Raw genomic sequence first — 14,067 nt, 5'->3', positions numbered from 1 at the left:
ATGGGGCAAAGCTTCTCCCATCAAGCGGTTTTCATAGAACACAACTTCTGTGTGTGAAGTGACGTGCGCCTCTTTCAGACCTCGTTTTGTGCGTACACAGGCATTATAAATGAGACCCCTGATCTCTTCTCGCCGTCTACCGAACTACAGCTGAGAAAACACCTTGTCTGAGAAACTCTTCCCCTTCAGGAAGAGCTTGTGGTTTCTGTAGCTGCAAACATGAGTCAACACTACAAGTTAAAAACTTTCTTGATGAGCTGTGTTGGAGCCACTCTGTGCCACAGGCTGCAGGATTCTCCTCGCCGTGCACTGACAGCCCAGTTAGGCAGCTCAGAGGCTGCAGGCTTATCAGCTGTCTCTGTGGCCTGAAGCAGTTTAGGTGGACAAGTGTATCCCTGTGGACAGGACACAGGTCCATCAGAGGGCTTTACCTCAATCCATGTCTTTAATGCTGAGTGTTGAGCAGAGGCTTAGACTTTGAAAGATCAAACCCAGAGCTCACAGTGTCAGGCCGGACACTCTCACCTGGGCCTGAGGGATGATGGGAACAGCAGCACCCTCCTATAATCTCTGCCTCCGGCTGGCTTTACAGCTCTTTACCAAAAACTTCAATCACTCACAACTTCGGTATTAGAGGGATATTTGTGCTTCATCAAAATGTAATTTAAAGTCACTCTGCTGCTAATGGTGAAGAAGTTCATAGCATAATGCAAAGCGTGTAAGCCTGACTTGATGTGAAGACTGTAATTTTTTAACTGATATTTTACAGTATGTCCAAACTGCTCACAGTGACACAGTCAGTGTCGACCACACTGTGCAGAACTTTGACACAAAATTCATTAATGACCACATCTGACAAATTATATGAACTGTTTTCTCAAACTGGACCACCTCCAATCCTCCGTGAACTCAAGCTTGGTTTTACACCTTTATGTACTAACTGTTAAGTTTACAAGAAAAAAACACATCCCAACAGGCTCAGTCACTGTTTAGGTAATTACACCCCGCGTTATTTTAAAAATAGAAATCTTTATTTGTTCGAAAAATATTTCCACAACTGAAATCAGCTTCACACCAGCAGACCCAGGTTGGTTGGTCAGAACATCACACATCCTCATAATGGGTTAAAAAGGCAAAGAAATACATCAGCTGAGAGAAAGAGGAGTTTGCAAACTATGCCTTAAGATTACCGGGGTGGGCAAAACAAAATCAGACCCAACAAAGAAACAAAAGAAGACACCAAGGCAGCATCTCAGAGTCCTGCACGGGTCCATTTTAAAAAAGATGCCCATACCTGTAAAGGTCAGAACCAGAACCGACCTGTTACCCATCATTAGGTCTATGTCAAAGTCACACCCGTTAATAAAAGTCCTGCAACCCTGCCCCCCATGATCAAACCCCCCCAGGCTCCAGTCCCTCACATGAAGCTGGTTCTCCGTTCTTGAATTGGACGTCTCTTTGACTGGATGGTGAAAACATTCAATCACTGCCAGGTTAGGAAACATGTTAGCATGCTCCTTCCACCACCATCAAACCTCCAAAGGATCCGAACTCCATGTAGGCTGCCACCTCATCCTCGGGCTGCAAAGTGTCATAGAATAGAAGACTTTATTGTCATTGTACATTGCACAACGAAATTACGTGTAGTACCCTCGGCAAGATAACAACACAACACAACACATGGCTGGAGTCCTCCACGTCGGTGACCAATGTGACCATGGGGTCAAAGGTTACACTGGTGTCACTGACTTTCAAAATAAAAGGAATATGCCTGTGTGGATTTCCCCCAGTGACTTGTCTGAGACTGCTCGGGAAGCTCTCACAGCAGCGATCCATCAACACACGCAATTAGGAGGATCCATAGTTACACTCTGCATAACGCCGGTAACTTCAGTCACTTCTGCACCTCATCACTGTCAGTGCACCAGATAAAAGGTCCGACCGGACAGACGTCAGTCAAAATAAGACTAGGAGTCACTACATTCTCCTACATCTCAAACAATGTAAAAATAAAATGGCATACAGCAGTAACTGGGAATTACAATACTGAAGGCCTCATTACCTCAGTGACACAGTAGAAGTGAAGACAGGAGACGAGAGAGGACAGACGGTGTGATGTGAATGAGAAGAAGCTGCTGTATGAAACATGCAGCAACAGTTAATCTCACAACATAAATATTTAACACAGTCGACGTGTAGAGTGTAAATACACAGAGGTTTGACGGTTGAGTGTGAAAACATTTCAATGAAACTTTAAAGACGTGATCACTGAATGCATTTTGTTTCAAAGCAGGGAAACATGTTCCACAGTTTGGTCCACACTGACTTGATCACTTCTACGCTGATGACACGCTGCTGTTTGTCCCCAAAACACATCAGCTTCTGTCTCCTTTAGCTGTCCTGAGGATGTCAAATGCAGGATGGCCAAAGTAAGACATTTCTGTTATTGGTCACTAAAACTAATCCTCACTAGAACCAAGAGCAGAGACCACATCTCCTTTGTACTGGTGTACTGGCCTCCCTTCACTGGTTTCCACTGAAATATAGAATTTTGTTTGGTTCAACAGTTTACCATCGGACCTTTTCCATCTATTAAAACTTTAAAAACCACCTTTAAACTCTATTTAAGTCCCTTAATTATTAATATGATACAGTTGTTTAATATTCTGTTATAGGAGTGTCATGAGAGCTGATGCCTCAGTACTGAGTTGATGCCAAAATTATGAAAATATGACTGTACTCATTTTCTCCAGTACCATAAGCACCGGGGATGCAATTCTTCTGGACCTGATGAGGCAGCATATACGCCTACACATGTTCTAGTCTGCCAGGGCTCGAAATTAAGACAGTTTTGGTTGCATATGTGACCAAAATTTCATCTGTGTGACCTCAAAATATAATTGGGAGCACTGGTGCGAGTGTAAATAATTCTTCTGGTGCGACTATTTCCCCCCGAGTCGAATGTCTCACTCACAAGTTTTTTTTTTCCTCCCCTCAAGTTAGTAGGCTACATTGATAAAGTTCCCAGGCTGCTCTCTACCTCGTGAGCTGACAGTGACCAATCAAATGTGAGCTTGATCTTTAATGCTGATTTTAGATTGGGTATTAGCCTCAAATCACTCCACGACCGCGGCACTTCTGTCACTCAGAACTAACTAGAAGCCGAAGCTAATTCATGCTGGAGAGAAGAGAAAATGAAGAGAACGCTGAAAGACTTTTTTATAAAAAACACCACTGAACTGGCCTGGTGAAACCATCCTAATCTTACGAGCTCATATTCTATTCGCTCTGCAGATCACAACCGTTTATTACTTTGGTGCGGGCACGTCATCAGAACAGGAGGGACAAGGAGCGCAGTGAATGCATTTCGTAAACAACCAACATGGCTACTGATTTTGAAACTGCGATGGTAAATGTGTTGAAACAACTGGAATGTACATTTTCTTTAAAAGCAGAACAAACGGCTGCACTGAAAGCTTTTATTGAACAAAAGGATGTGTTTGCCGTCCTTCCTACGGGGTTTGGTAAAAGTTTAATTTACCAACTGGCTCCGTTGATCGGGAAGAAGATGGGACTCAGTGAAAACCCAGTGGCTATTGTTGTTTCTCCGCTAGTTGCTCTCATGGAGGAGCAGGTCAGGGAAGCGACCAAGCTGGGAATCACAGCCATGCAACTCGGAGTCCACAGTGAGGAGGAAATCCGCAAAGACGGCAACACTCTTTCCCAGACATCATCACAGCTCATCTCCGCTGCAGCTTGCTGGTCTGTTTACAGTGGCGTTGTGCTAGCCTACGTCACACGTTTCGTTTACTCTGATTGGTTTTCCGTCTTTCCAATTGCGTGAAGGGGCACTTTAAGTGACAGCCGTTGATACCGCCCCTCGGGAACAGAGGAAACGTACACTCCCTGTCCAGACCCATTCGTGTTGTGCAAATTGGGTCTGGACAGGCCAGGCTGCCACTGATCACCACTGTGAATGACAGAGAAACCTTAGATGATGATAATACTGATGATGACAGTCATCATCAGTATTATCATCATCTAAGGTTTCTCTGTCATTCACAGTGGTGATCAGTGGTTCAGTGGTGTTTTTTCTAAAAATGTCTTCAACTGAAAAAGTTGTCAATGATAAGTATACAATACACATACAGTGTAATGTATACAGTATAATGTTGACTTTTTGTTGCAATATCCAAAACCAATTACACTGTTGGTGCTTCTTACTTTACAGTGGGTGCTCCCAAAATTTTACATGGTGCTCCTAACTTTTTGAAGTTATGAGCACCATGTAAAAACCATGTAAAAAAAGTTAATTTCAAGCCCTGTCTGCCATTAAATGCCAGAGCACCTGACCAGCTCCTACAAACAACAACAAAACATGGAAGATGGCGACAAGCGCAGCTGTGACAACAGCTCCGCCTCAAGTCATCGTAGAGAACAGGTTTTTTCCCAGAGGCCTGTGTAGTCGAATTTTTGTCCGGTTACACTCTGCTTCAAACGTTGTGCACTGGCAAAGAGAATTTATCAACACTTTCAAAGCTGTGAAGAATTTCAAAAAAGTGAACTCAGTATTGAGAAAAGTTTGTAACAAACAAAGTAAGCAGTGATAAAGAAACACTAACAAGTGATGCTCACTATGTCTGTATGGTTTCTGTAAAATGTCTAATGCATTCGTGCAATGACTGACGCAGGCCACAGTATTCATGGTTTCCTCCTAATAAATAATACAACAGTGTTCTGAAATAAGAAAGAAGCTGAACAGATCTGTGGGGACACTGACCAGTTTGACAGAGCTCACAGAATCATCATTTATCCCCGCAGTGGATGATTGAGTTTAGCTCAAGCTTATTAACTGTTGAGCAGATTTCACAGAGGCCTAAATGCAGAGACTCATTTTGTTTAGCAGAAGTTTTCATAAAACTGTGATAAGACTTAAAGGTCATTCAATTATGGCACAAACATTTAAACTTTTCTAACGAGTTCCCTGCATCCTCTAACTTCCCCTGAATCACAACAGAACTCAGGTTCAGTCTGTGGTGACAGTGAGCTGATTGTTTGAGCCTCTGGGAGCTTTTATAACCTGCAGAGACGACACAATCAAACAGCGGCTCTGAGGAGTGTGAACACCTGGGGATGCAGCTGTTGTCCTTTATTAAACCTCCACACTGTCACGACTTCATCAGGACCAAGTATCTGGTGAGAACAAACAACGCCCGGGGTCGGAACAGATACTGAGAAATATGTGTTTTTCTTCATGCAATATTTCACCAACAACATTCACTTAAATGTCGTCTGGATTCCTGCTGAGCGTCATAACTGCCTCTGTGGTATCTGTGTCATCTCACTGCAACATGTGGATCATTGAGTTTCATATCAAAGCCTTCCTCTCTGCATGGAGGGGAATGAGATTATTTCCTCGTGGCAGATCAGGCTCGTCTGGAAGCCTTTAGGCTGATAAAATGGGGCACTACAGTGATAGTCACCCATTATGAGTGATGAGGTAATGCTCTGCTTGACATGGATTTTGCTATATTGTGATTTGTTGGTGATTTGTAAGTGCAGTGAAACAGAGTGTGTCTTTATCCTCTTGTTTCTAAACAGAGGGAAACACGGACATGTTTTATATCAAATCATTTTCTGTGGCTGAAACATCTGTGTGTAACGCTACATGAAAATAAGAATAACTAGAATTACAGCCATGTGGTTGTATGACTCCGCCCACCAGTCCACCCTGTGGTTGTATGACTCCGCCCGGTTGTATGACTCCGCCCACCAGTCCACCCTGTGGTTGTATGACTCCGCCCACCAGTCCAGTGTCAGTGTCACAGTTTCAAGATTAGAGTCACCAATTCAGTATCTGACCAAATGTCTCCCATTCTGTTCCTGAGATATGACGTTAAAACATGATGATGTCACAGTAAAGCTGACCTTTGACCTTTTGGATATAAAACGTCATCACTTCATTCCATCCATTTTCATCAGCATATCTGGGCCTGGTTCTCGGGGGACGGAGATGGACCAGGAAAACAGTTTCACCTTCTGGTTCAGCTCCCTCTGAACCATGACAGTTCGGCACAGCGCCCACATCACTGCAGACACTGCACCAAACCACCGTCCATCTCACGCTCCATTCTACCCTCACTGTGAACAAAACCCTGACGCGAACAGAGCCACATCATCCCTTCATTATTTTATCCTGTCAGACATTCGTGTTAAGTTTTGTCATAATTAGTGAATGAATTCTTGAGTTATGGCTAAAAACAAGTTTTGTGAGGTCACACTGACCTTTGACCACCAGAATCCTACTTAATTTATTCTTCAGTCTAAGTGGATGTTTGTGCCAAATTGAAAAAATTCCCTTAAGGTGTTCTTCAGACATCATGTTCATGAGAAAGGGACGGACAGATGGACAACCTGAAAACACAATGCCTCTAGCTACGGCTAGCACTGGTGCGGAGACTGTTGAATTATAGAACAAGCAAACACACACACACACACACACACACACACACACACACACACACACACACAGTATTATCATTATCAATGTTACCATTATTGTTCAAATAACACACACGTGTCCTGTACCTGGCTGTAAGGTCGTTGATGAGGTCATCATATGACAGCTGCTGAGCCACATCTGCATTGATGCTGGTGACAGCAAGACGACTTAAACAAACTTCACTCAGCAGAAGCAACTGACTGTATTAATGACTAACAACAACCTAAAGCACGAGTGCAGCGCTCGGTGAGCTGGTGTTGTAGCTGCACTGAGTTCACTGACTCAGCGGAGAGCGCAGCTCAAACTGTGTCTGAGACGGCCTCAACTCTCAGTTCGGACCGACTGACTCATGTTCACCTGCTGCTCACATGGAACCCGTCTCCACTTCGACCTTCAAAGTTCACATTTGAATATTTGCTTCTACCACCAAGATCTCATCCGGGCCTGAGCCCTCGGCCTCCGTGCTCACCGCTGTGGGCCTCTTACTCGCTGCAGCGCAGTATCTCCATTAGCCATGTTTGGCTTCTAACCTCTCCTGCACAATGTTTTAACTTTTAATTTATTTTTTCGGTATTTTCTTCACTGAGACTGTTGATGCAGTGCTCATGGTTATGACTGAAGATGATCATACTGAGCTGTTCTGGTGTCCCAACAGGCATCTTTATTTTCATGGCTTGTATTCACTGATCTGATGCATTATTAGAAACAAAAGCTCAGGTTTGAGAATCTGTGACTCAGACACCAAAACTGCAAACAGGAAACGCATCACAAGGTCCTCTGTGGTCAAACCATCAACATAATCACAGACTGGTGTCTAAAAGCAAAACACTGAAACACAGAATTCCTCTCAAGTCAGCAGAAAACCCCCAAACCTTTCTCAACACGCATCACGTCACAAGATTTTTGTCCTATCTTTCATCAACAACCAAAAATCCAGCGTACTGTCACATCTTTGACCTGCTGTTGCTTAAAAGATGGCTGACACGATTAAGCGAGAATCAAAGTCGTGGCAGTTTGATTGTTTATCAGTCAACCAATCATTGCAGCTCCAGTGAGGAGGGTTTGTAGCACATACAGTTTCATGCAAACATGACGTAACCATCCATCGTACAACCATCCATCCATCCATCCATCCATCCTGCAGCTCATCCATCCATCCATCCATCGGTTCTTACCTTCTCTGCTGACTGCGCTGTGCCAAAGAAGATGGGTATAAAAGCGAGCCATACGATGCAGGTGGTGTACATGGTGAACCCGATGGGCTTGGCCTCGTTAAAATTCTCCGGGACCCCGCGGGTCTTTATGGCGTAAACAGTACACGTCACCATCAATAAGATACTGTAACCCAACGAACAGATGATCTGAAGATCCGTGATGTCACATTTCAACACTCCTCGTGCCAGATCTGGGTTGAAGGTCTTCTGCTCGTCATAGTCTATGATGGTGTTTGGCGGATCCACCACGAACCAGATGAACACGCCCAGCAGCTGCACCGAGATGAGGCTGGAGGTGATTGCCAGCTGTGAGGTGGGGCTGATCAGCCGGGGTGCCGTCACTGACTTCTTGCCCTGCTCGAAGATTCGGTAGATGCGGTTGGTTTTGGTGAGGAGGGCGGCGTAGCTGATGCACATCCCCAGGCCCAGGAAGATCCTCCTGAACGAGCACACGCCAACATCTGGCTTGGCGATCATGAGGAATGTGATGATGTAACATAAAAATATCCCAGTCAGGAGGACATAACTCAGCTCCCGGCCAGACGCCCGGACGATCGGTGTGTCGTTGTACCGTATGAAGGTAGCCATGACGAAGATTGTAGCGATGATGCCGAGCATTGCCAGGAAAACGGGAATCACGGCCCAGGGGGAGTGCCATTCCAGTTTGATGATGGGTATAGGCTGGCAGGCTGTGCGGTTGGCGTTGGGCCTCATGTTGTAGGAGCAGAGCTTGCAGGTGAACTCGTCGTGCTGGTACTGGTAGCCGTCGCAGGGCTCGCAGTGCCAGCAGCAGGGCATGCCCTTCACCACCTTCTTCCTCTCTCCGGTTTTACAGGGAAGGCTGCACACAGAGCTGGGGATGTCCTGCTCCCCTCGGGGCCACTGCATGTCCTCGATCTGGAGAGAGAACATCGGAGACACAGGACGGTTAGATCAAAGCAGGACTGGGACATGCCTCTCCAACATGCTGAAATATTCCTGAAAATGTCACTTTCATTTATTTTGAACTTGATAAATCTGAAACAAAAACAGTTTCTCAGTGTTTGAGTTCGTCCCACATACTGTAAAACTTCCCTGTGCTGTCAAACCAGTTTTAGGTGATGACACTGTAAGAAATGTTCTGTGAGCTTCTGGTGTCTCAGATTTATTTTATCTCGCAGCGCTGCTGTTAAACAAGGGCTTTGCTTTGTCTCCGGCTTGTTACTGAAGCAAAGGTCTCATTGATTTGACAGCTTGACTGCTGCTAATGAGTAATGAATACTCTATTAGTGCAACATCAATATGGATAAAGTCCATCTGGATCATAGCTCTGCACTGAGCGGACATCTTGGTTATCTGCAGTTTACACTCAGAACCTCAGCCAGGTGGCTGAACCTGGACGATCTGGTTTCAAGGCACATTCTGCCCCTCAAGGAGTCCGTGAGGTTTAACTCAGGTCCACCCCATCACCCCAATCCTCACCTCCCTCCATCGGCTGCCAGTTAACTTCAGAACTGATTTTAAGATTTTTTTTATTGACTTTTAAAGCTCAGCATGGTTTAACCCTCAGTTATACAGCTGAGCGTGTGACGACCTGCGCTCCAAGTCGTGACCTGAGATCCTCCAGCCTACCCTCACTACTCGTCCCAAGGTCAAGGCTGGTGACTAAAGGTGATCGAGGCCCCGAGGCTCTGGAATCTCTGCCTGAGGCGATGAGGCTTGCTAACACATTACCTATTTTTAAATCACTGCTTAAAACATGTTTATACAGGAACGTTTTCCTTTTAATGCCTCATTTGTAACTTTGTGATTTGTTTCTTTGGTTCTGTTGTTGCCTCTGTGCTCACTGGTTTTAAATTATTGTAATGTTATTGTTGTTATTTTGTAAAGCACGTTGTGACCTTGTTTAGATAAGTTCTGTACAAATAAAGTTCTTATATCGTTATAGTCATTAATGTTGATTGATTAATCACAGAAAAAGATAACGCATTAAAAACATGAACACTGGTTAATGGTGTTCTCTGGTGCCCTTTGACCTGGTGTGTCCCTGAGGGCCTCAATGTCTTTGTCACATGATGGCGGCAGACAAGATGACGCTGCTCGGCCCCGTAAACTTCAAGCCTGAAATATCACCTCAACACAAAGACTTTAGGTCAGAGCTAGCACAGCCTCTGATGCTAACGCTAACAGCCAGCCTCGACCAGGTGTTCAGACTGAGTCAGTCTACCTATGACCGACTCACTGACTCCTTCACAGAATGGACTGCAGACAGTTTGGGTGGTCGAGGACAGGGGGACAACTGTGTCCAACATCCAGCAGCTTCACAACGACACACCTGACAACATTCAGTTGAACTGAAGTTCATTAAACACTTTCACAGCAAAAGTTGATGTATGAGATTAATTTAAATTAATTAATCACAGAACGTGTAATTCATTGGATTATTTTTTTTAATTGCTTGACAGCCCTAACTTATTTAACATAATTAATAATTATTTTTCTTAATATTTTGAGCTATGAGTTCCCAACCACAGTTACGGTTACAGTTACAGTGTAAGAATGGAATAATTATTTGGTTTAAAGATCAGAGTGCAGTAAACACTAGCTGCAGTCTTTACTCTGCAACATGTGCACTGACTTGTATCCCTGGTCGTTTGTCACCGTCTGTAACAGCTGCATAAAAACATCTGGAAGCAGACAGGAATAAAGAAATGAGTCTTTACAGAAAGCATTTTTGATATGCCATTTGAAAGGTAACGGACCTGATTAGTGAGAATATTTAATTTTCAAGATGCTATAATGTGAACTGAGCTAAAGTGTAAAAAGCCTCAGTAAATCAGTTCATGTCCTCCCAACAGTTCCCGGCTCGTCTTGAAACTGTGCCCAGACCTTGGAAGGAGCTCTGCTGACTGACGGTGGCCAGAAACTCAGTTATTGTGTATTGATGTTGATTATTTTGGCAGATAGCTGGTTTCTGTTTAAAGGATTTGGAATGACTTGGAGGGATTTCAAATGGTACTGTGACCCAGAGCCGATCAATTACACAGCGCTAAGGACATCCTCAAACAGATTATCTACAAAGGCCAATCTGAGTCAGTCTTTGGTTCCAGCAGCCGCCGGCTACGCTTGAGAAAAAAGTAAAAAATTGACACTGGATGTTATCGCCACCCACGATCAACCAGACCCTCCCCAGGCTCCCTGTGTGCTACCAGAAAGCCCAGTTGATAACCTGGGATAGTTTGGGGATAAAAGCCGCATCACACTAACAGCCTGAGTCAGCCGAAGGCTTGTATTTGGCCACGGTGACGATTCAGCGCCACAACAAAAAGGCAAACTCCAAACAGCCCTCTAATCTTTCTCCCTCCCCAAGGCGGCAGGCCGACTCTGAGGAGAAGGAGAAGAAAAATATCTGGCCTCCCACACGTCTCCTGCACATGTCACCCTCCTTCTCTTACTTCATTCCTTTTCTATTATGGTTTTCTGATCATATTCATCAGCGCGTGCTTCCACACATCCATCACTCCCACACTGTGTCCACTTCACACTGAGCCTCTTATTGTATGCCGAGCACAGCGACACACACAGCCCATCAAAACCTACATGACCGGCTGACACAAATCCCTGCTGCTCCTCCTCGCTAACAGCTCAGAGCCAGGTGAATGTGCTTCCTCATTTAGCGTATGAAACGTATTAAAAATGTGTCATGAAGGAAACAAGCTTTACTCCACAGAAGTGATGAGTGGCAGCCTTGTGCCTGGTTATAGAATGACTCACGGCTTCTCAAATCCAAAAGGATTTCAGCCTGGTGGTGCAAATGGGATTCAAAATGCCAGGAGCAACGTCGGGTCAATCATTTAAATGGAAACGCCATCTGTCTTCTCGCCTTCGCAGCGGTCAGGAGGACTGCCAGCCACCGCCGCGTCTTCAATAATTCACTCAGGTCTTTGAAGAGGTGTCACAGCTGGTGGAGAGATCGGGACGAGAGGTCTCTCTGGTTTTAAATCTCTGACTATGAGCGCGTACAAAAGTCCACATACGTCCTGTCCCCTGCAGCTGAAGATCAGCCCGAGCAGGTGATTAAGTCCCCGGGTCCTGAACTCAGCCGACCCTCTGACACTCTCTGTCACTGGGATGATTTATAAATGAGGAGAGCTGTGTGTGGTGGCACTGACTGCATCTGACAGGTCAAAAAAAGAAACATTTGAAGAGCACGAGAGCTGCTGCGTATGAGCTGAAGAACATGAATATCACACGTCTTTAACCCTTTAAACTAAAGCACTAAAATCTGCTCAGCTAAGAGGTGATGTTACTCAATAAATCATAAGAATTAATAAACACACTGAAACTGTGACATTAACAAATGCAAACATTGGACATGATAAAAATACAACACGTTTTGATCCAAAAGATTTTTAAATGTACAAACAAAGACAAAGTTATTTGAACTATTGACATTATTTAGTTTTGGGATGTGCTCGTTTTAATGAGCTGAGTGAAAAGGTGTGATAGATTCATCATCTGTTCCTCAGACCCGCACAGGTTAACTTGAGCAGACATTTGCACCACACGTAATGATGTGCAATGACATCACTACGAGCATACAGGGTGATGACACGGAGCCTTAACTTCCTGCTGCAAACAGAATCAATGTTCTTGCTGTTATGTTTCTTCTACAGTATTTTAGATCCATATGTACCACATTATGCAAACAACGATCTCCCACGGCAATTACAGGGAATTTCCTGCGGAAGTTCAGGCGTAATAATGGCGATATACTACGATTGCACCGCATGTAAAATAAGGTAACATGAGGTAATGACATGATGATGAGCTTTCTGCTGCTAAAAGAATGAATATTCTCGCTATTTTGGTTTATTATTTTAGATCCATATATGCAGAATTGTGCAAACAGTGGGGGAATTCTTGCAAAATATTACGTTACACGGCGTGCAGGATAAGGTGACAAAAGGTCATGACGTGATGATGAGGAGACAGAATGAATGCGCTGGATATTATGGTGCTTATTTTAGATCGGTTTAAACAGAATCATTGAAACAACAATATCCCTGTTTTTAAAGGGTTAAAGTCCAGCGTGTCAGATTCAGGGGGCTTTAGTGTCGTCTCTCAGTGAGGGCTGCAGATTACAACCAGCTGAAACTTCTCCTGGTTAAATTCCTTCAGTCTTTGTTGTTCTGGAGGTTTTTACCAGGAAACACAGACGTCTCTTCCTCTCCAGAACACACGCAGCAGGTGAGACCAGTAGAAACACGTTACAAATCACTGTTTCTCAGACACACGTCACAGACGAGCTGCTCGCCCAGCATCTCCTGCGTGTGCACATCTTTCATCAGGAGCTGAATTTTCCACAGAGGGCTCTTCCTCTCCTAAACAAACAAATCAGTGGTCTCATTTATAAACACTGCATACGCACAAAGCGAGGCCTGAAAGAGGCGCACGCCACTTCACATGCAAAAGTTGAGATGTATAAAAACAGACTTGATGGAGAAACTTTGACCCATGCTTACCAACAGTTTGGAAACAGGAAATTGGCGACACAGATGATGAGGTGGAGCCTGACTGTAGAAACTGTCGAGTAGTTTTCAGTATGGATCCTGTTTTATAACTGAGACGTCTAAGCAATGATCAGAAACCAGTGGAAACACTGAATAAAGCAGTTTCATGTTTAAAAAAACAAAATCATCATTTTCCGATGCTGCTCATCACTGAGGGGTTTCTGACTACGGTGGCCGACTGAAAACATGAATGTCTCTATCTAGAGTCAGTGTTTGGTTTGTTCACTCTGGGCTACTGTAGAAACATGGCGGTGCAACATGGTGATCTCTGTAGACGAGGACCTGCTCCCTGTGTAGATATAAACAGCTCATTCTGAGGGAACGAAAACACAAAGATTCTGATTTTCAGCTGATTATACTCTGAAGGAAACACAATGATTAGATTATATCCTCCTGAATCTGTCACACTGGAGCTGTAACAAGTCCTTCCAGCAACTGAGACATGATCAGTGTCAGGACACTTTAAATCACATTCTGTCTCCTGTAGTTTATACAGTGAACAAATATTCACCCAGAGTGAACATGTCAGTCAAATGTACATTAAAGATCAAAATAAGCAGGTGGTTAGAACGACGTCACCTGTCATGATTCATACGGCCACCAGAGGGCGCTGTCACGTGAGTGTAAACAAGTTTTGGGGAACCTGCCGAAACAACTGATGCTGTCGTTCTTCCTGTCTTGTTCTTGGCTGAAAGCCTTAAACATCAGACTTACAAAGAGGAGAGAAGAGAGAAGAGAGCAGAGCAGAGAAGAGAGAAGAGAGGAGAGCAGAGAAGAGAGAAGAGAGGAGAGAAGAGAG

The 14,067-nt window shown here is 44.3% G+C and overlaps 1 protein-coding gene across 1 annotated transcript in view; it reads right to left on the bottom strand.

Moving 5' to 3' along the window:
* Positions 1 to 14,067, bottom strand: part of LOC126385742 (metabotropic glutamate receptor 7) — a 397,617-nt gene that overhangs the window by 51,805 nt on the left and 331,745 nt on the right. Inside the window, exon 8 of the mRNA XM_050037660.1 lies at positions 7,678 to 8,613. Within this exon, the coding sequence (XP_049893617.1) occupies positions 7,678 to 8,613 (936 nt within the window). The remainder of the gene's footprint in view (positions 1 to 7,677; positions 8,614 to 14,067) is intronic.

Source organism: Epinephelus moara, chromosome 24 (genome assembly GCF_006386435.1).
Source record: "Epinephelus moara isolate mb chromosome 24, YSFRI_EMoa_1.0, whole genome shotgun sequence".
NCBI classification, from domain to species: Eukaryota; Metazoa; Chordata; class Actinopteri; order Perciformes; family Serranidae; genus Epinephelus; species Epinephelus moara.
The sequence above is the reverse complement of the archived record's forward strand: the minus strand, read 5'-3'. Positions and strand labels throughout refer to the sequence as shown.